Source organism: Chionomys nivalis (genome assembly GCF_950005125.1).
Source record: "Chionomys nivalis chromosome 23 unlocalized genomic scaffold, mChiNiv1.1 SUPER_23_unloc_1, whole genome shotgun sequence".
Lineage (NCBI taxonomy): Eukaryota > Metazoa > Chordata > Mammalia > Rodentia > Cricetidae > Chionomys > Chionomys nivalis.
The window spans coordinates 2,724,373-2,745,950 of NW_026646869.1; the positions used below are offsets into that span (position 1 = coordinate 2,724,373).

At 52.7% G+C, this 21,578-nt stretch overlaps 1 protein-coding gene across 1 annotated transcript in view; it reads right to left on the reverse strand.

The window, feature by feature from the left end:
* Window positions 1-687: 687 nt before the first annotated feature.
* LOC130868900 (ATP-binding cassette sub-family C member 6) overlaps window positions 688-21,578 on the reverse strand; it is a gene marked incomplete at its 5' end in the record, with an annotated part of 40,929 nt that continues 20,038 nt past the window's right edge. Inside the window, 14 exons of the mRNA XM_057760901.1 lie at window positions 688-796; window positions 1,077-1,271; window positions 3,489-3,655; window positions 3,737-3,895; window positions 5,077-5,223; window positions 6,146-6,247; window positions 7,469-7,595; window positions 9,692-9,891; window positions 10,048-10,358; window positions 13,033-13,240; window positions 13,974-14,100; window positions 15,813-15,888; window positions 18,830-19,001; window positions 20,316-20,483. Of these exons, the coding sequence (XP_057616884.1) occupies window positions 688-796; window positions 1,077-1,271; window positions 3,489-3,655; window positions 3,737-3,895; window positions 5,077-5,223; window positions 6,146-6,247; window positions 7,469-7,595; window positions 9,692-9,891; window positions 10,048-10,358; window positions 13,033-13,240; window positions 13,974-14,100; window positions 15,813-15,888; window positions 18,830-19,001; window positions 20,316-20,483 (2,268 nt within the window). The remainder of the gene's footprint in view (window positions 797-1,076; window positions 1,272-3,488; window positions 3,656-3,736; window positions 3,896-5,076; window positions 5,224-6,145; window positions 6,248-7,468; window positions 7,596-9,691; window positions 9,892-10,047; window positions 10,359-13,032; window positions 13,241-13,973; window positions 14,101-15,812; window positions 15,889-18,829; window positions 19,002-20,315; window positions 20,484-21,578) is intronic.

The window sequence follows — 21,578 nt, forward strand, 5'->3', positions numbered from 1 at the left end:
TGTTGCTTGTCAATCACACAGACAGCTCTGGGTCTGGGACCTGCACACAGGGTGTAGTGACACAGGCCTGCATTCCCAGCACTTGGGAGGGGAGGCAGGAACATTACAGGTTCAAGGACATCCTCAGCTACAAAGAGAGCTCAAGGCCAGCCTGGGCTATGTGAAATTCTGTCTCAAAGATAATGACAACAAAAAGCACTGGGCACATAGAGACACACGCAATGGAGGAAATATGAACATGACTGTTGGGGTCTGCTAGTGTCAACGCGCCCCCTGATCTTGTCCTAGCGTTGCCCAAGCTGTCACCCCAGAACAAAAAGGTCAGAGGGTCCGAGGGTTCTCTCTGTGTGATGTCTTAACTGTGTGAAATCTACAATGACATCAAAATAAAGAGTTACATCCAGCCTAATCGGCCTGGGGCAGCTGTGGCCTTGACGTAGAACTTGGGCTGAGAGTCACTGTCCACTCTGGTTGCAGAGTGATCATGGCCTTGCTCAGGCCACCCTGGACATGCCGGGTTCTTCAGGGTCTGGTATTCCAATCATCTGTCCCTTTCTCTGCCATCTTCCTCCCAAAGCGGAGGCTAGATTGAGCATCGTGGGGAGTACGATGGTCCCCGGGTCTCTGGCATCCCCAGCCACTGCAGGCTGTACAGTTGGCTCCAAGGAAGTTGTCAAGAGTCCCGACTCAAGCAAGGCCTGACTCCTGGGCTAGCCTGTAAAACAGGCCTTTCTGGGCCAGCAACTGGGCTGGGCTGCCACTCTCTGCCACCTGTCCCTCATCCATGACCACAACCCTGCAAGGAAGACACAGAGCAGTTCTTGTGACAGTAGCTGAGGCCCTCATTGGCTGAGAACCCAGCTCTGCTTTGAATTCACTCCCCAGAAGTTTTGATTTTCCAAGCTGCGTCCTGACCCTCCCATCTTCCTGGATGTACAGTTCCTGGGCTGAATGCCCTTCCCTGGGGACTTGGTCATGCCCCTGAGCAGTGGACCATGCGCGATCCTTGTCAGGACATTTGCAGAGGAACACATTACACGTCTTCCTATGCACCACCGCCAGGAGGGACGCCTTACCTGGCACAGTCCATTACAGAGCGCAAGCGGTGAGCAATGAGCAGTACTGTGCACCGAGCAAACCAGTGCTCCAGGGCCGCCTGCATCTGCATCTCTGTCCCTGGGTCCACGGAGGCAGTGGCCTCGTCCAGGATGAGGATCTGGGTTTTCCGGAGAAGGGCACGTGCCAGACATAAGAGCTGCTTTTGACCCACGCTGTGAATAAGTTGCATGGATAGGCTAAGTTGGTGTCATCATAGGTCTGTCTGCAAGCTGACCCTGCGGACAGCTGCTGATGGCATCTGGGTGTGTTGACCCCACCATGAGGGTCTAAATCTGCACGGTTTGGGGAAATCCATTTCTGCTGCTTTGGTGTTGGCTGACTGTGGACAAGTCATTCACACCTCTGAGCCCTGGTTTCTCTACCTGTGAAAAGTCTGTTTTCTTTTTCTTTGGTTCTGCATGATCATTGTGGGCACTTGTGATGCACATCTGCAGGTACATGTGTGTGCACGGGTGTGTGCAGGCCAGAGGCTGGCATGGGGTGGCTTCCCCAGTTACTCTCCACTTTATTCACAGAAGTGGAGTGTCCCCTGAACCCAGAGTGGGCTGTCTTAGCTAACCTGGCCAGCTAGCTTGTCCCAGGCATCTCCTACCGTTGCCTCCCAAGCACTGAGATTACAGGCGGCTGCTAAACCTACTTAGATTTACGTGGGTTAAGGGGATCTGAACTCTGGTCCTCACACTTGCCCACAGAGCCCCAGCTCCCATCACAACACGCTAAGTGATGAGGGTGTTTTAGTGGATACCGGCCACAGAAGGTGGCCATTGTCCCTTTTTTTGTTTTATTTGTTTGAAACAGGATCTTAATATGTAGCCCTGGCTGACCTGGAACTCACGACGTAGACCAGGCTGGCCTCACACTCACAGAGATCCACCTGCCTCTGCCTCCTGAGTGCTGGGGTTAAAGGTATGGAGCACAGTCTTACTTGGTTTTGGGTTTTTGAGACAGTGCCTCACTATGTAGCCCAGGCTGCCCTCAAACTTGACCTCTTCCTGTTCCAGACTCTCGAGTGCTAAGATTCCAAGCCTGCACCACCAATACCAGCTCTGCACAACTGTGTTTCACATGCAGAGCTAGACGGCCAGGAAAGGCCAGGACTGGACAGCGGTTCTAGAGCATGCCCTCAGTGTGCATGAGGCCCTACGGGAAGTGCCCTGCGCTGAAAAAAAAAGATGACACATCCCCCAGCCCCTGTTTATGTTATATGTGCTTCATCCTTAAAACACTCTAGCAAAGGGCGTTACTGGGGAGATGGCTCAGTCAGGGAAACGCTTGTTGTGCAAACATGAGAATTTGAGTTCAGATCCCCAATACCCACATAAAAGCTGGGCACAAGGGCATGGATCTGTGATCCCAGTTCCCGGAAGTCAGAGACAAAAGGGTCCCTGGAAGCCTATTGGCCAACCAGCCCGGGAGAATCAGTGAGCTTCAGGCTCAGCGAGAGACCCTGTCTCAAAAACAAGGTGGAGAGTGATAGAGGGGACACTCAAGGTGGACCTTTGGCCTCCACACACACACACACACACCACACACGCATGCACACACACCACACACACACCACACACGCATGCACACACACACCACACACACATCACACACACCACACACACCACACATACATCTCACACACACACCACACACACACACCATACACACCATACACCACACACACCACACACACGCATGCACACACACACGCACTCACACACATACCACACACGCACATACACACACACATGCACACCCACCCACCACATATACACATGCATACACACACCACGCATACCACACACGCACATACACACACACATGCACACCCACCCACCACACATACACATGCATACACACACCACGCATACCACACACGCACATACACACACACATGCACACCCACCCACCACACATACACATGCATACACACACCACGCATACCACACACGCACATACACACACACATGCACACCCACCCACCACACATACACATGCATACACATACCACGCACACCACACACACACCACACACACATCACACACTACACACACACACGCCACACACATACACACACACGCCACACACACACACACACACACACGCTCATCACTTAGCCACAGTGAATCTGAGATCAGAGTCAAACATCAAGCATAGTGCTTTTGTAGCAAAACAGATACTGAGTGGGACAGAGCGCCTTATGGGCACTTTGCCGTGGGAAAAGGAACATGGCACAGAGATCCTGAGGCTTGGGACTGCGGGGATGGGTTGGGACCTGTATGACAGACGGCGTTGAGGATCCCCTGGAGTATGCTCAGAGCCCGGACTGTCCCTGCCCTTGCCCAGTTCATTCTGGTCTGCCACTGCTGGACGGCCATACCTTAGGTCATCTCCCTGGCCCACACACTCATACTGCAGCTGGCCAGGCAGGCTGACCACAAAGGCCTTGAGCTGCACCGTCTCCAGCGCTGCCCAGATGTCTTCATCTGTGTGTTCCTGAAGCAGGTCCAGGTTCATCCGTAGAGAGCCTGGGAACAGGACAGGGTCCTGGCCAGAGGGACACTGGGTCAGAACAGGCCCTGCCATCGCTCCCTCCTCTGCCACCTCTTTCCCAGGCCTAGGCCTCACCTGAGGGATGATGGTGATTCGGGACCGCAGCGTGTGCAGTCCCACATGGGTGATGGGGACCCCGTCAATCCAGATATCACCCTCAGCAGCCTCCTGAAGCCTCAGCAGGCCCCAAGCCAGGGAGGACTTTCCGGCCCCTGTCCTGCCCACGATGCCCACCTGCCAGGTAACAAAGAGTGAGGCCCACACTGAGCAGGTCTGCCTTAGCCCTGAGGTCCATGCATAGCCTCTTCCCCTGCACAGCACTTGTCTCTGTACTCCTTCCACTGAGTGTGCCCCTTATCACACCCGCTCACCTTCCATCTTTGTACCCCTCCACTGAGTGTGCCCCCTCAACACAATCGCTCACCTTCCATCTCTGTACCCCCTCCACTGAGTGTGCCCCTCAACACAGCCCCTCATCTCTCCATCTCTGTACCCCTCCACTGAGTGTGCCCCTCAACACAGCCCCTCATCTCTCCATTTCTGTACCCCCTCCACTGAGTGTGCCCCTCAACACACCCGTTCATCCTCCCATCTCTGTACCCCTCCACTGAGCACACCCCTCAACACAGCCCCTCATCTCTCCATATCTGTATCTCCTCCACTGAACATGCCCCCTCAACACAATCACTCATCCTCCATCTCTGTATCCCTCCACTGAGCACGCCCCTTCAACACACCCGCTCACCTTCCATCCCACCTTCCACCTGGGCTCTCTCTAGCTCCTCCTCCCCACATTTCTGCCCCTTACCTTTCCTCTATGTCCTAGCCACCTCCATCACTCCCCATCCTTCCATGCGAGCCCTCCCTCCCAGCTCCGGCATCCTCCTCTGCATCCTGTCCTACCTGCACCTTCTCCATCCAGCCCTTATTTTCTCTCTGCCCCTAATCAGTCCACCCGTCCTTTCTTTCTCGCCATCCTGCCCTAAGAACAGGCTCGTTCTTTCCCACACTCCATCCTCTGTCATCTGTTCCATATCCATCCTTCCAGGTAGCCCAACATGCCCCTCATCCAGGACATCAAGGTAGACACAGGAAGCCACCCCTAGAGGCACATCAGGGCCTGGGAGATGGGGAATTAAGAAAGCCTGGGCAGGAGCCGGGAGGTGGTGTTGCACACCTTTAATCCCAGCAGGCGGATCTCTGTGAGTCTGAGGCCAACCTGGTCTACAGAGCGAGTTCCAGGACAGGCTCCAAAGCTACAGAGAAACCCTGACTCGAAAAACCAGAAACCAAACCAAACCAAATCAAAAACCCCAAACCCAAAACCAACCAAACAAAAACAGAAAGAAAGCAAGCTGGGCATCTCTCAGACTTAGAGCCTGTTGCCCACAGGATGTAGTGGGAGTGCCACCCACCTTCTCTCCTGCATGGATCTTCAGGGACACACCCTGCACAGCCAACGGCAGCTCTGGTCGGTGTCTGAGCCCAAAGTCCCGGAACTCAATCTGTCCCCGAGTAGGCCAGAGAGGCTGGGCTGCACAGGTAGACAGCCTCCAGGGAGCCTGGGTCGGGGAACAGGTTGGACACAGGTCAGAGGAGTTGTCCTAAGCTCCTCATGGGGGTCTTTCCCTCAGAGCCTCAGTTTCCCACACTACACCTTCATTTGGAAATCACTCCAGGTCATTCGAGCAGCATCTTGTTGGTAGGACAAGGTCTCAGTATATAGCCCAGGCTAGCTTCTAACATGCTACCTAGCCAAGACTAGCATCTAACTTTGCTGTAACCCAGACTAGCCTCCAAATCTCTATTTAGCCCAGGATATATATACTCCAACTCTCTATGTATAGCCTCTCAGAATAGCCTCTAACTTGTTATGTAGCTCACGCTAGGCTCCTGCTTGCTTTATATAGCCAAGATTGGCTTCTAACTTACTATATAGCCCAGGCTAGCCCCAATCTGCTATGTAGCCCAGGATAACTTCAAATTTTCTATCCAGAATAGCTTCTCACTATGTAGCTCAGACTAGCCTTAACTCACTACACAGACCAGGCAGGCTCCCACCTAGCAGCGATCTTCCTGCCTCAACTTCCTAAGAACTGAGATTTAGTTGTGAGCTGTTGTGCCCAGCTTGACGCCACGTCATTGACCTCGCTGCTCTGTTCCCGTGGCATTGTGCCATGAGAACCCTGGTCTGTCCTCGGCACCCGCAGCTGTCCTGGCTTGTCGCTAGTTAAGAAATCACTCTACCACCATTGTTGGCCCGGGTGATGGCCTCGCCCTGTCCTATGCCCCATTGCAGGGCTGGAGCATGGCTGTCACTTTCACGTCACAAAGCTGAGGGAACGCCCTTCCTGCTGCTGCAGTGACCTGTCCTGCTACAGCAGGAGGCTTCAGACTCTCCACTCCCGCGATCACCCTGGCTGTCACTGCCCACAGGGATGCTGCTTCCTGGTAGGAAGGGGCAGGCATCCTCCCTCTCGTCACCTCTTTGGGGATGTGGGTGTAGTCCTGCACGCGCTCCACCGCCACCATGCTGTTCTCCAGATCTGTCCAGCTGCGGACCACCCACTGCAGGGTCTGTGTCACCTAGTTTGAGAAGACACCTCAGCTGGGCTCCTCTGGGTCTCATCAGGTCTTCCTGGCCAAGTGCCAGGGAAGGCAAAGAAAGAGGGACTGTAGGCACAGGGAGGTTGAGGACCTGGGTCCTCAGGGGTGGGACTGGGCTCTGGCCTATAGGACAGACAATGGAGGAAACAGGGGGCAGCACTGTCCCAGACAGGACCAGAGAAGGTGCCTGGCCTCTCCAGGACTCACATAAGACCTGGGTCTGTGGGTTCCATTCAGGCAGCTTCTACAGAGGGGCCAGGCCTTCCCTGATGTCCATCCCACTGAGCCTCTAAGTGCTTTGCTGGGGCCGATGAGCAGTTCCGTAGCTGGCCCTGCTCTCATTCCTCTCCCTCTGCTGGCTCACAGGGACAGCCTGCCACATGCCCCCCATGGCCTCTCTTGCGGCTGCTGGTTCTGCCCAGAGCACTGACCCTGAAGGAGATAACCGGTAATTTACGAAGATGCTCTTAGAGTAACACCTTCAACTGCTGCTGCTGCGCAGATGAGACAGAGTGTATGTGCATGCATGTGTACAAGAGTGTGCAAGATACAGGGTAAGACGGTGTGTGTAAGGGGAGAATTGTGTATAAGAGTGTACAAGATTCAGTGTAAGATGGTGTGTGTAAGGAGAGAATTGTCTATAAGAGTGTACAAGATTCAGGGTAAGATGGTGTGTGTAGGGAGAGAATTGTGTGTAAGAGTGTGCAAGATACAGGGTAAGATGGTGTGTGTAAGGAGAGAATTGTGTGTAAGAGTGTGCAAGATACAGGGTAAGATGATGTGTGTAAGGAGAGAATTGTATGTATGTGCAAGATACAGGGTAAGATGGTGTGTATAAGAGGAGAGAATGTGTAAGAGTGTGTGAGTGTGTAGAGACTATGTGTAAGAGTGTATATGTGTGTAAGAGTGTGTAAGAGTGTGTATGTGTGTGTTTGTGGACACAGGCATTCTAACCCAGCACTGCATACTGTCAAGCACTAACAATAAACACCCCACTGGACACCTCTCAACATTCTGCCTGTCTCTCCTAACCGGAAGAGGTAGAGTGCTGGACCATTACTTGGATGGGCACACAGAGGGTCTTGAGCCACTTGCTTGAGGTCAAACAAGGTTCCCTAGTGCTGGGCAGTGGAGAACACTCCAGCAGGGCCCGTCTGTCTCTGTTCTGCCCACCTCCAGCAGGGGTGGATGCAGGAGTACCTGGAGGGCAGCTGAGACTGAGAAGCCCACGAGGCCGGCACTCAGATGAGCCTTGCTCAGCACAGCACACAGAGTGGCCACGAACACCAGGCTATTCCCCAGGAGCTCCAGGTTGGCAGCCAACCACCTGTGGAGGAAAGCAGGGCTCAGCAGGACGAGCAGGACCCACTTCTCTGGTCGTGGTAGACACTCAGCACCCACTGGGGGCCCCACAATGGGACCTAACTGCCTTGCCCAGTGACCCAGCCGAGGGCCTGGCACATGTTGGGAATTCCACAGAGCTTCCTGTTTTGGAGACATCCTCTCCCTGGTGGGTGTTTGGCTACAGGTACACGTGTGTGTGCAAGTCAGAGGTCAGTCTCAACTGTCATTTGTTGTTTTATCTTCGGCACAGTGACTGTGCCTTAATCTTCTGCTAGTTCAGCCAGTTATTGTGTCCGTGCAGTTATGACCTGCTTCCCGGCAGCGGTCTGGCCACTCAGGCTGAGGCTGGTGGGAATTCTGTTCCCGTAGGCACCGGCTCTGCCTCTGCTAAAGGTAGCATTAACTAAATCTCTATCATCCTATTTATAAATAAATCTTGAGCTTCAAAGGCTGGGGTGAAAACCTGCTAGCTCAGAGAGGCTGAGTAGCAACTAGCTGACCTTTTCCCCTTGCTGGTGTCTCCCAAAGAGAGCATCCTTCTGCTCTGCCAAACAAAAAGGCTGCACCACTCCAGATCCCTCCCATTCTGTTGCATCTATCTCTTCTCTGTGCCCTCTGACCCTCTACGATTGCTTTCTGTTAACTAGCTGCTAACTCGGCTTCCTGATCCAAGGTTAACTTTATTTAATTAACACAAATGCAAACTCGGGGTTCACAGTGTGATCGAATGTCCCCTAACGGTCATTCCTCAGGTGTCATCCATCTTGAGTTTTTTTTTTTTTGGCTGTCCTGGAACTCTGTTGAATTCAGAGATCCTCCGCCTGCCCCTGCCCCCGAGTGCTGGGATTAAAGGCACACCCACCAGGACCCAGCTCTTCCTTCCTGTTTTAAGACAGGGTCACTCATTGGCTTAGAACTCATCAAAAGAGTTAGCTGGCTGCCCAGTGAGCCTCAGGGACCCACGTGCCTCCAACCCAAGCCCTCTCTCCCAAGTGCTGAGATGACAGGCTCATGCCACTACACCTGAGTTATTGGTAAGGTGAGTTCGAATGTGGGCTTGAGCCCACACCCTCTTACTTCAAAGGCAAGCTTGTTACTCGTGAGCCATCCCAGCCCTGGCCTGCCCCCTCGTGAGGTCAGCTCCAGCACTCTCTCCTGGGAGCCTGCCCTGACTGTTTCTTTTTCTCTCACACCCACTGACCTCCTGTCCCTGCTTCTCTCACCAGACAAATCGTTTGATTTCACAGCTGTTGTCGCCATTAGGAGTCTTGGGCTCCATGGGGACAGAGATCTTGTTTTCTCTGTCTCCAGATTCAGTCCATAGCTCAGCGCGAAGAATGTGCTCAACAGTACATTCTGAACGGGTAGATCCAGCACGCACCTCTCACTGGGCCCTGCTCTACCATTCGTTTGTCTGCTCGTTCATTATAAGCAGGCACGCTCAGGGAGCTCGGGACCTTGAGGGAACAAGTACCTATCATGTCCCTGGGAGCATCACAGGTGATGCCTGGTCCCCCGGCTGCAAGGGGAGACGACACTGTTTCCATTTGACAGCTGAGGAAACCAAGGCTCGGGAAGGGCTGGAGCAGGACCAGGTATGCGGTACACATGTTAGAAGCAGGCTCCTTGGAACTGCTGGATCCTCACAGCTGCCTGAGTGTGACAGCAGATGAGTGAGCGAGGCTCAGAGAGGGTGTGGCAGCACTGATGAGTGAGCGAGGCTCAGAGAGGTCGGGTAACTTGTCCAGCGGCTACCTGCTTGAAAACAGCCGAGCCAGAAGTTGACCCCATATTGTGCTCTCCCAAAGGAGATTAAGGACGGTTAATACCAGCTGCCTTGTCACCAAGGGAACAGGTTTGGACTGTTGTCTGGCAACCGCACTTCTGTTTGTACCTCCAGTCCACTGGATGTCAGAGACCCTGTCAGCTCTGTGTGCTCAGGTGGTCTGAGGGGGACCCAGCCTCAGACTGTCCCCAGCTTGTAGGACTGTGCTCAAGCCATTTGACCCCTCTAACCATGCAGCTCAATTTTTGCGGGGAGGGGCTTTCCAGGTGTACTCTCATCCCAGGCTCTCCTACCTGTCAGCCACCAGTCGGGGAAAACTGACCCTCTGGTTCTCATCCATAAGGGCGTCGTGCTGTGCCGTGAAGGGTCCCTGGGCCTGGAAGGCCCTGACTACCGGACTGCCCTGGAAGGTCTCAGCCATATGGGAACACACAGATGAGTAGCTGGCTGACTCCAGGCGTCTCAGCTGGCAAGATGTGGCCACATAGAGGCTCTGTGGTGGGAGGGGGGACAGGGACGCTGAGAGGGAGCTCTTAGAGAACAGGGAGGAGCAGGTATCCTCTGTTGTCGGCCTGCTTGGTGGTGAGGCAGAATAGAGGGCAGCGAAAAGACCTCACTCAGCAAGATCTGGGCTCTGAGCTCTCCGTACCTGAAACCCGGCATAGAGGAGCATGAGCGGCAAGATGGCCACCATGGCCAGAGGTGTGGCCATTGACACCGCTAGGCCGACCTCCAGGAGGCCAAAGGCATAGGTCAGCAGCGACCTCAGCTTGTCCGGGATGTCCACATCCACCGTGTCCGTCTCCTTGGAGAAGCGGTTCAGCAGTCTCCCGACAGGCGTGCACTCGAAGAAGCCGATGGGACAGCGAGCTACATCCCACAGGAGGCTCCGGAAAAGCAGAGCGGAGGCTCGGACCCCTCCCAGGAACACCGCAGCCATGGAGGCAAACAGTCCGACGGCTGCAGAAGGGACTTTGAGTAGAACCTGCTGCTGGGTTGGGGCAGGTCTCCCAGCACCCGGTGACTGTCGTATGACCTACTACTGGGGTGTAGCATAGGGTCTCCCCAAACTCATGCCTACCCCAACCTCCAAATGCAGCCTTATTTAGAAATACACGTTTCATAGGTACAATAAAAGAATATTCTAGGTTTTGGGCAGGGACTACACCTGTGTCCTTCTAAGAACTGGGCACAGACAGGAGGCAGATGCACAGACACAGATAGAAACTGGAGTGGTCGGCCACAGCTAAGGGAAACAAGGGGTCAAGAAGCCACCACATGCAGGAGAAGAGGCTGCAAGGGGAGGGGACTCTACTGTCAATCATGGTCTCACACTACAGAGAGGGCAGTCACATGACTCAGCTAGCCAGTCAGAACACGCCAGCCATGTGGGTCACTGTGATTGGTTCATGATGGTCACCTGACTTGTAAATGGCCAATCAGAACCTTCCCTGGTGGATGCGGGCTGAGCTGGAGCTAAGTGCTGTGGACTGGGGATGTTGAGGTGGCCTGTTGCCGGCCAGGTACTACTGGGTCTTTGGCACCTGCTCCCAAGGTCCCCCTCACCCCCACCCCAGGCTTCTCCAGGACCCAGCTCCTCTGCTGGCTGGCTGTGGGAGAATACCTTTCCTTGATTCTAGAGACTGTCCAGTTCTTTTGAGATGGCAGGTCTCATGTAGCCCAGGCTAGCCTTGAACTTGTGATGTAGCAGAGGATAAGTATAAACTCCTGATTCCCCTGCCTCCACCTCTGGAGTGCTGAGACTTCACAGGTGTGCCACCACCCCAGGTTAGCCCGAGGTAGCCAACATGCAGCTGCGTGCCACCCAAACATGAGTTCAAGTTCATTCCAGCATAGTTGATTGACAGCTCGTGCTAGTGGATGCAGTGACCGTCTTGAAAGTAGCTTTTCCCAGCTGAGACAGCAGGTTTACAGACATAAGGGTCCCTGGGTTGGGGAGGCTCATGGCACCTTCCTGATGTCACCACAGTCCTAGTAAATCGTGCTGAGGGTGCTTTGTGTTTGCAGTGCTGAGGACTGAAGCCAGGATCTCACACATGCTAGGCAAGCACTCTATGCTAAGCTCTATATCCTCGGATGCCCCCATTTACTTAAAATTTACATTTACTTGTGTGTGTGCGTGTGTGTGTGTGTGTGTGCGCGTGTGCATGTGTGTGGACGTGTCCATGACATAGCATGTATGTAGAAATCAGAAGACAACCCGTGAAAGTCTGATCTCTCCTTCTGCCACACGGTTCCCAAGAGTTATGTCAAGTCAACAGGTTTGGAGGAGGCTGTCTTTGCACTGGGCCACCACGCCTGTTTTCACTTATTTTGAGATAGTATCTGACTAAATTACCTGGGCTGTCCTTGAGCCCAGGGTGGCCTTAAACGTGTAACTATGCTATCTTCAGCCTCACAAGTAGCTGGGGTACAGGAGTGTGTCACTATTTCTGACAAATTCAGCTTTCATGATGGGGCCAGACCTGCATGTTTCTTTTTACTGTGGCCATGTTTGAAATGTCGGGGAGTCGGGCTAAGGACAGGGGAGTCTGGAATAGGGAGGATGAGGTTCAACAAGGGCACCATAGATGATCCTTGCAGGGACATGAATGCCCAGTACCCCGAGTGTGGGGTTGTGAGGACTGCTACAGAAACAACAAAATAGTGCCACTGCACAACAAGTCAAGATCCTGATGCAATATGGCAGTATCACTTCGCAGCCCGGTGTCCACAGCAAAGGGCACATGGGAGCCCTTTGCACCTTGCCTTCTGGCAGAGGTGAGCCTGCGATCACTTCAGGAGTTATTGCTATTTTAATAGAAGGAGTTGAGCGTGCAGGTGCACACCTGCAGTCCCAGCATTTGGGAGGGAAGTCGGGGATCTTGAGTTTGCGGTCAGCCTGGGCTCTGAGGAAAGACTGCCTTGAAATGAACAATAAATTGAGCTGGGCTGGCGAGAAGGCTCAGCAGAAGGACCCGCTGCCAAGGCTGATGCCTGGGCATACCAACTCTGGGATCTGTGTGGGAGAAGGAGAAAACCCACTCCTACAGGTGTGACCACACGTGTGCTGTGGTGTTCACGTGTCCGTGCACACACTGAGAATAATAAACAAACAAGTGTTTTTTAAAAGTTCCTGAGAAGAAAGGAAGGAAGGAGGGAGGAAGAAGGAAAGAGGGAGGGATAGAAGGAAGGAGAAAGGAAGGGAAGAAGGAAGGAGGGAGGAAGGAAAGGAAGGAGGGAAGGAGGGAGGAAAGGAGGAAGGAGGGAGGGAGGGAAGGAAGGAGAGAGGGAGGAGGGAGGGAAGGAAAGAGGGAGGAAGGGAGGAAGGAAAAGAAAGAAAGAATGAAAAAGAAAGAGGAGAAAATGGGGCAGTGAAAGAGGCCAAAGAGAGTGCCCTGGGGAGGGGTTGTAGCCTGGGTTCAGCTGTGATGAATGTGGCTGTCTGGAGGTTTGGGGCGGGTGATTGAGGCCATTAGCTAGCTAACTTCAGAGATACCTTCTTGGTAGGGAAGAGCTGTCCTCAGGCTACATCAAGGACCTGGGATGGTTGCTCCTAGAATGTCCTGAGCAGACATCCAAGGACAGGAGGGGGTGGAGTGGGAGCAGAGCTTTGCTCACTGACATAGGGTACCTTGGAGACAGCCCAGGAGTCCAAAGACCCAGCCACGCAGGGCTGCATGCTTCTGCCGTCCGTCCACGACCGGGTCATCAGCCCAGAGGCTCAGCCAGTAGCCCTGGCAGAAGGACGCCACTTGCTGGCAGAAGAAGAGAAACAGGGTGTAGGTGCACAGGGGTGTGCCCACCGCCTTCAGGTAGCTCAGGTACGTGGTGGTCTTCACCTGTGAGACACACAGAGGAGAGAATGAGTTGGGCCTAGGTCAAGTCAAGTTCCCAAAGGCATCGTTAGCAAAGCCTCACTGGGCATCTTTCTACAGACTCCTGCCTCAGGACCCTTCTGCTGTAGATCCATGTGAGCCGTAGCTACCGGCTGATCTGGGTGGTGAAGGAAGGACAGGTGAGGGATGCACACATGGGTTAAGGATGGGCTGTGGAAAAAGGTAAGGTGGTTTGGGAGAAGAGAAATGATAGTATGTCTTTCAGATTTGGGCTTCCCTAGACTGGAGTGTTGTCATAGAGACAAGGACCAGCTCCTATACACGCTGGATCCTTCATCTTTAAAATGAGGCTATTACTGCCTGGAGGTGGTGGTGTATGCCTTTAAGCCCAGTACTCGGGAGGCAGAGGCAGGTGGATCTCTGTGAGTTCGAGGCCAGCTTGGTCTACAGAGTAAAGGAAGGAAAGGAGGGAGGGAGGGAGGGAGGGAGGGAGGACAGAAGGAAGAAAGGGAGGGAGGGGTAGGAAGGAAGGAAGGAAGGAAGGAAGAAAGGAAGGAAGGAAGGAAGACAAAGAGGCCATTACCGTCTGACTTTTAGGGGAAGGTGTAGGGCGAGATGGGAGATTGTAAGGATTAAGAGAGAGGAAGGTTAGAATCCCATTTGGCCCGTAGTAGGTGTCTGGGAAGGGTGAGTGCCGTCCCAGTGTGCAGACTGGAGCAAGGACACTGGTGGTTACCCGGCCATACTGCACGCTGTCCTCTTCTGTTGTCAATCCTGTCCCCTTAGGGTCATCCAGAGAAGGCTCTGTCTGTGCCTCTGAAGTGGTTCTGTCCTTCATAGCGGCTGACTCGATGGGCCTGAGCCTGTCATCCAGAGGAGATCAGGACATGTTAGTGTATCTTCCCATAGGGGACCATGAGTCCCTTCACGGTGTATCCAGTGAGCTCTGCAGTATTCTTTCTAGCTCTCCTCAGGAGGGGCTGGGGGAAGGTGTGCGTTCACGGATGTGTGGGTGGATGGATAAAAAGAAGGATGGATGGACACATGGGTGGGTGGATATAAAAGGGATGGGAGGATGCATGGGTGGATGCATGGATGGATACATGATCTAGGCACCATACTTCCCTCCTACATGGTACCCAGCTTCATCACTCTAGAGTCAGACAAGTCCCCTGATGTCATTTCTAAACAGGAAACTGTGTCTCCCAAAGTTTCACTTTGGCCTAAGCTTTGCTCCAGTTTCCCCTGCTGTTGACCCTTAGACTCAACAGTCCAGCTTGTCTGGATTCACTTTTTTTGCATTCTGATGCTGAAGATATTTGTATTTCTGTCATCTATGGAAGTGTGGACAGATTTAGCTGTTCTGTGCCTCCATTTCCCTAGCTATAAACGGGGCTGCCCATCATTTAGTACCCGTGTCTTGTTTCCCTAGCATTACCAGTCATTTACTGTTTCCCATGAATCAGCCCACCCTTCCTTTTTCCTCTCCATCCAGCCAGGCCTCTTTCCTGCCCTCCCCCACCCACCCATCATTCTTCCATCTGTCCGTTCATCCAGGTAGCCAACCGTTCACCCTCCCATTAATCCATGCCTCTTCTCTTTTTCCTTCTGCTTTTTCGAGACAGGGTTTCTCTGTAGCTTTGGTGCCTGTCCCGGAACTAGCTCTTGTAGACCAGGCTGGCCTCGAACTCACAGAGATCCACCTGCCTCTGCCTCCTGAGTGCTGGGATTAAAGGTGTGCACCACCACGCCTGGCCTCATCCATGCCTCTTTTAATCTTTTCTTCTGTTCCTTCCTTCCTTCATCCCCCATCTGCTTTTATCCTTTCTTCACTCTCCCCATGCACACATCTGTCAGTTCATGCCTGAACATCTCCCTCCTCCCTTCCTCCCTATTAAACATCCATCTCTCCACCCATCCCACATCCACATCTGCCCTTCCACCTCATCGTACTCAGCTTCCTGGGCATCACACTGCCACTAAAGGTCACTCTCAGGGTGCCAGCTGTCATGATGTCAGAGGATCTGTCCCCACCTTCAGTATCCACAAGGTCCAAAGACCCTCAGCCTCCCTCGTACACTCGCCCACCTGCTGCTGCAGAAACCCACACTGCCTGGTACATGGTGGCCTGTTGTTGTCAAAGTCCAGCTTCACAGTGAGTCACAGGTGCCCTGGACACAGAGGACTGGTGGGAAGGGAGGCTCCCTCTTGGTGACCCCCATCTGTGTGCTCCGCCAGACTCCAGCCCAGCCTGCCCTACAGAATGGGAAGAGTGCAGCCCAGCCCTGTCATTTCCAGCCATGTCGAGAAGTTTTCCCGGGAGCCAGCCTGCCCTGCTCTACTGACTGGCATCACCCGCTTGAAGGACTTGTCTTAGAACTGGCCATGAGGAGCTCAGTGCCTTGTTAACTGGCAGATCGTTTGGGGTGGGTGACTTATCCATCACTGAGCCCATGGGGTATTCAAAGGCAGCCCCACCCGTGAGTTTGGCTGCCCCTCTGCCTGAGGTACAGCAGCCATAGCATCCGGTTTGTCCTCAGCCTGGGCCTCTCTTGCTCGGCACCAGAGAACCCACCTTTCTGGTCTGCTCTTGGGCCTCCCACTTCCAAGAAAACCTCCAAGGTCATCACTGGTGGCCTCAGCATGTGTACCTGCAAGGGTCAGCGATATCAGTGAAGGGCATACCAGGGAATCCAGATACTGGCTGGGACACTCACTGCTGCCATGCCCTAGCCTCTCTGGAAAACACTTCCTAGCGTGGTTGCTGCTGCTGCTCTGGCAACTTTTCTTTGCTCTCGACCTTTCCCTGGGGTCACGCAAAAACACCATTCATTTATTCTCATTCATTCATTCATTCATTCATTCAGAAGATACTGAGCACACGCTATGGAACTGGGAAAATAGCATGCTGCCCCTGCATCCTTATCACACTTGCTCAGGCAGTTTATTGTGCCTAGCCTGTTCTTTCCTCGCTAACTCAAATGATATCTCAGGTGCCAAATTCCCCAGGGATAACCTCCCATCTGATGTTACCCAGGTTGGATCAGAAATATAAGCAGAAATATAATAGCTTAGCCCCAGATCTGTGAACAAGAAGTAGCCGCTATTATGAACCACTGAAATGTGGGTGATGTTTGTTACACAGCACTGTCACAGTAAAAGCTGTCCAATACAAATGTGCAAGTTCTGTGCTCAAGGTCCCATCTCCAAGCTCACGATGACACAGTGAGTCAACAGTTAAGTGTTGTGGTGGTTTGAATGAGAATGAACCCCAGAGACTCACACATTTGAAGACGTGGCCACCAGTTGTTAGAACTATTTGGAAAGGATTGGGGAGTGTGGCCTTGGAGGAGATGCGTCGCTGGGGGCAGGCTTTGAGAATTTTCAAAGTCTGAGTCTTTTTTAGTCTCTGTCTGTCTGTTTTGTGATTTGTGTCTCAAGATGTGAGCTTTTAGCTACCATGCCCACCTGCCTGCCGGCATGCTCTCTATCATGATGGTCATGGACTCCAACCCTTTGAACTCTAAGCCCCAAATAAACTCTTTTCTTCTCTAAATTGCCTTGGTCCTGGGGTCTTATCACAGCAGCAGAAGAAATTAAGACAGTTTTTTGTATTTGTATGTATGTGTAGGTGTGTGTATGAGGGTATGTATGTGTGCATGCATGTGTATTTGTATGTATGTGTAGGTGTGTGTATGTGGGTATGTATGTGTGCATGCATGTGTATTTGTATGCATGTGTAGGTGTGTGTATGTGGGTATGTATGTGTAGGTGTGTGTACGTGGGTACGTATGTGTGCATGCATGTGTATTTGTATATATGTGTAGGTGTGTGTATGAGGGTATGTATGTGTGCATGCATGTGTATTTGTATGTATGTATAGGTGTGTGTATGTGGGTATGTATGTGTGCATGCATGTGTATTTGTGTGTGCATGCATGCAGAGGCTAGAGGACGGGAATGTTGTCTACCATGTTTTGTAAAACAGTCTCTCACTGGCCTAGACCTCACTACTCAGGCTAGGCTGATGGGGCAGCAAGTCCTATAGATCCTCCTGTCTCCATCTCGCCAAAGCTGAGACTATGGGCTACCATGCCGAACACTTTACAGGGATGCAGAAGACTGAACTCAGGTCCCCCTGCTTGCAAGGCAAACACTTAGCCAACCGAGCCATCTCCCCAACCTATCATGGAGGGCCAATGCTGAGCAGATGTTTCTAGAAGAGGCAGTGCCCTAGACCAGGGGTAACATTAAAGCAAGGCTTGAGACATGGGGGACAGCAACAGCCAATGAATTCAAAAGCGTGTTCTCTGGCTCCTAGTAGCTTGGCTTCATGGCCCAGCACTGATACTAACAAGCCACACACGAAACCGTGGGCCAGTTTCTTAACTTGCAGGCCTCGGTTTCCCCATGTGTGAGATGGAGACAGGCACCGTGCTGACTCACTGAGCTGTAATGAGTGAAGGGTTTCTCACTGTGTGTGTGGTGGTTTGAAAGAAAATGGCCCCCAGGGAGTGGCACTGTTAGGAGGTGTGGCCTTGTTGGATGGAGTAGGTGTGGTCTTGTTGGAGGAAGCGTGTCACTGTGGAGGGGGACTTTGAGGTCTCTTATATGCTCAGGTCACGCCCAGTGAGGCACCACTTCCTGTTGCCTCCAAGTAAAGATGGAGCCCTCACAGCAACTTCTCCCCCACTGTGTCTGCCTGCACACCACCATGTCTCACCATGATGACAATGGACCAAACCTCTAAAAATGTAAACCTCCTCAATTAAATGATTTCCCTTTACAATAGTCGCCTTGGTCATCGTGTATCTTCATAGCAAGAGAAACCTAAGACAATGTTCATGGCCGATGTTCCTCTGGAAGTTTGTTATTTACCCTCTTGAATACAGAGGGACCCTGGGACCAGATGCTCTTCATAACATGTTTAGCATAGACACTGGGTGGGACTCCCTGAATTCTACTCTGACTATAGACACAGGCCTCAGTGCTGTGTACAAGGACAGTACTGGTTCCCCCACTTTAGAGGGCCCTTGTGAGATCAAATGAAATGTTGTCACTTAGGGGCTGAGGAGAGGCTACATTGGTAAAACTTGTGTCACAGGTATGAAGACCTGAGCTCCCCGCCCCCCAGAACCCACACAAAAAGCCAGGCATGCTAGTACCATGCCTGTAACCCCAGCTCCAGGGACAGAGGATCCCTGGAGCTCACTGGCAGCCAGTCTAGCTGAGTCAGTGCACCTGGGTTGCAATTAGGTACCCTGGCTCTAAAAGCCAGGTGACAACTCCTGAGAATGACGGCTAAGAGTGACCTCAGGCCTCCAACGACATATGCATGCACACTGGTGCACACGTGTGCCTACACACATAAATACACAGAGAACCAAAAGTGTGGCAGAGACACTGTGAGCCCCAGGCAGTGTCCTTGGCTCTTTGTGGGGGAGGGGTGGTCTGTCTGCAGGCCCAGAGCAGCAGCAGAGAGGTCCTCAGGATGAGTGAGGTCAGGGCGCTCCACCCCCATCAATGGGACCCTGGTAACCTCCAGAGGGCAGCGAGAGCCAGGCACAGAGATGCAGTGCTGCCCAGTCAATACCTTCTCCTCCTCCTGCGTGCTGTCTGGCTCCATCCAGAAGTCCCACTAGGGCTCCGTTTCTGTTCAGAAGGTCCTGGTAAGAGCCCATCTCTGCGATGACACCATTGACCAGCACCAGGATCTGGTCAGCCTGGGGTAGGACGTGTAGCGTGTGCGTCACAAGGATCCGAGTCTGGGCAGAGCAGGGACAGAAGTTACATGAGCTGGAGTGTCCCCGAGTCAGAAAGGAGGAACAGGTGGCCCTTCCTGTGTACCTGCCCGTGTTCTGGCGAATACCATGTCCAAAGAGAATAGTGGGTGTCTCAGATCAAGAAGACCTGGGCTTAAAGTGAACCTGAGAGCTTCCCATTCTGATGGGATGGGGCGATCTGAGAAACCCACCTTAAGATCAAAACAGAACGAGTGAAAATACTTTTTAAAATGTCTTTTGAGACAGGTGTCACGTATACCAGGCTGGCCTCTACTCACTCTGTACCCAAGTGTTCTAACTTCACTGTGACCAAAACACTTTAGGGAGAAAAGGATTTATTTGGCTTATACTTCCAGGTCACAGTCCATCATTGAGGGAAGTCAGGACAGAGCTGCAGGCAGGATCCCGAAGGCAGGCCTCCTTGCTCTTCCCTGTGGTGTCACCTCCACTCAGGGAACTTCCTCACAGCCCAGGAAGTACAGCAGGACCCACTGGGATGCTGCTTACTGGATGGCTCCCCTCACAGAACAAGGCTCACCTGGCTTCACTGCACAACCCAGGTCCCCTGGCCCAGGGATAGTGGGGTGGGACTGCGGGGTGGGCTGGGCCCTCTTACATCAATTAACAGACATGCCCATAGGCCAATCTGATCTAGGAAATTCCCCAGTCAAGGCTTTCCTCCCAGTGGACTGGGCTGTGCTAAGTCAAAAACCAGTTAAAGCTGGCCGAGACACTAAGGATAACCCTGAGTTTCTGATTATCCTGCCTCCACGTCTCTGGTAGGATTACAGGCATTCACCATGGCTGTTCAGGAGGTATTGGGGATGGTGTTCAAGGCCTTGCACATGTAAAACTACCACCGAGTGGCAACCCTGGTGTGAAAATACAGTACACTTAATACACCAAGCACTAGAACTCAGCCATGAAGTGCTCCTCAGAGCTTGCTTTTTCCTCCTCAAGATTACACAGCAGAAGGAGCCACAGTTCATGAACACCAACTAGCACTAGGAGAAAGAATTGCTACCCAGGAAAAGATCAAAACCCTTTAAAATTTTTTTAAAGAGTTAAATATGTACCACTTTGAGATCTTCATAAAACTGAAACATTATAAATAGTTTAACCACAAACCCCCTAAGAAAGAAGTAAGGGTAAGCCACTGAGATTTGGGAAGCTGTTTGTTACATAGTGTTGTTGCAGGAAAAGCTGACAGATACAAAGAAGAAAACTGGACTGGAGAAGGGCTGGTTAGGACAGAACTCTCAGGACTTCCTCAGCTTCTCTCTGACACACACTTACTGTACCCTGGAGGAGTCCACTGGGTCCAATGACCTGTTTGAAGACATGCTGGCTGACATGGGCATCCAGGGCCGCCAGGGGATCATCCAGAAGGTACACAGCAGCCTTTCTGTACACAGCCCGAGCCAAGCTCAGTCGCTGCTTCTGGCCCCCAGAAAGATTCATGCCCTGGGAACATGAGACAGGGACTCATATACACATCTGCTGGTGACATCAGAATGACTGGGTGGCCAGGGAGGCAGAGGCAGGCGGATCTCTGTGAGTTCAAAGCCAGCCTGGTCCAGAGTGAGTTCCAGGACAGCCAGGGCTACACAGAGAAACCCTGTCTCAAAAAACAAAACAAAACAAACAAACAAAAAACCCAGCACGACATCGGTGAGGGACAGGCCTGCTCATTCGGGGACAGCGCAAGGCACCTGCTCTTGGGTCTTGCTTGTCTCTAATCACTGGGCCAGAACCCTTGCTGGCCTGAGCCTGCTTCTCCCCTTCCCAGTGTCCCTTCTGGAGATGCTGTTTTTTTTTGCACTCTGTCTCCTCCTTCTCTGCCCAGTATTTTTTCCCTTTCCTCAACTGCTGACATGTTCCCTGAGGACGCCACTCGCCCCCTTGTCTAACTAACTTATTTTCATTCATTTACTGACTGCCCTTGGCTGAGGGGATCTAGCAGCGAGCGTCCACTCTCCTGACCCTTTCATCCAATGAACACGTGATGGGAAAGGGGACAAGAGCAGGCCTGCCTCAAAGGTGACGCAGGATGTGAGCCCTGTGCGTTCTATGGGAACAGCTTTCCAGCTGGGGCCCTGCAGGAAGAGTGTTCTTGGGAGATCGGGTGAGCATGGGGAGGGGTCCCTGTAGCTGGAGAGAGCAGGAAGTATGACGGGAGATGAGGTAGAGGGAGAAATGGGGTCACACCGGGGCTTTCTGGGGCTGCTCAAAACTTTGGCTCTCACTGAAGGCAATGGGAAGCCCTGAGAGTTCTGAAAGAGGGAGAGGGGGACTTGAACTCTTGGCACGACCCTCTGTCTGCTGGGCTCTGAAGGGAGAAAGGATGGAAAGTAGGGGCCTGAGCCAGCTGTGGTGGCTCATGCCCATCGTCTCAGCACTCAAGAGGCTGAGGCTGTCTCAAACCAAAACAAGAGGCTATAGTTCAGAGGTGAAGCAGTTGCTCAGAATCTGCAAAGCTTGATCCCAGCAGTGATTCCCAGTTCCCTAATCCAGGGGCTACTCCACATTTTCTAGGATGGGACAGAGAATAACTTTTGT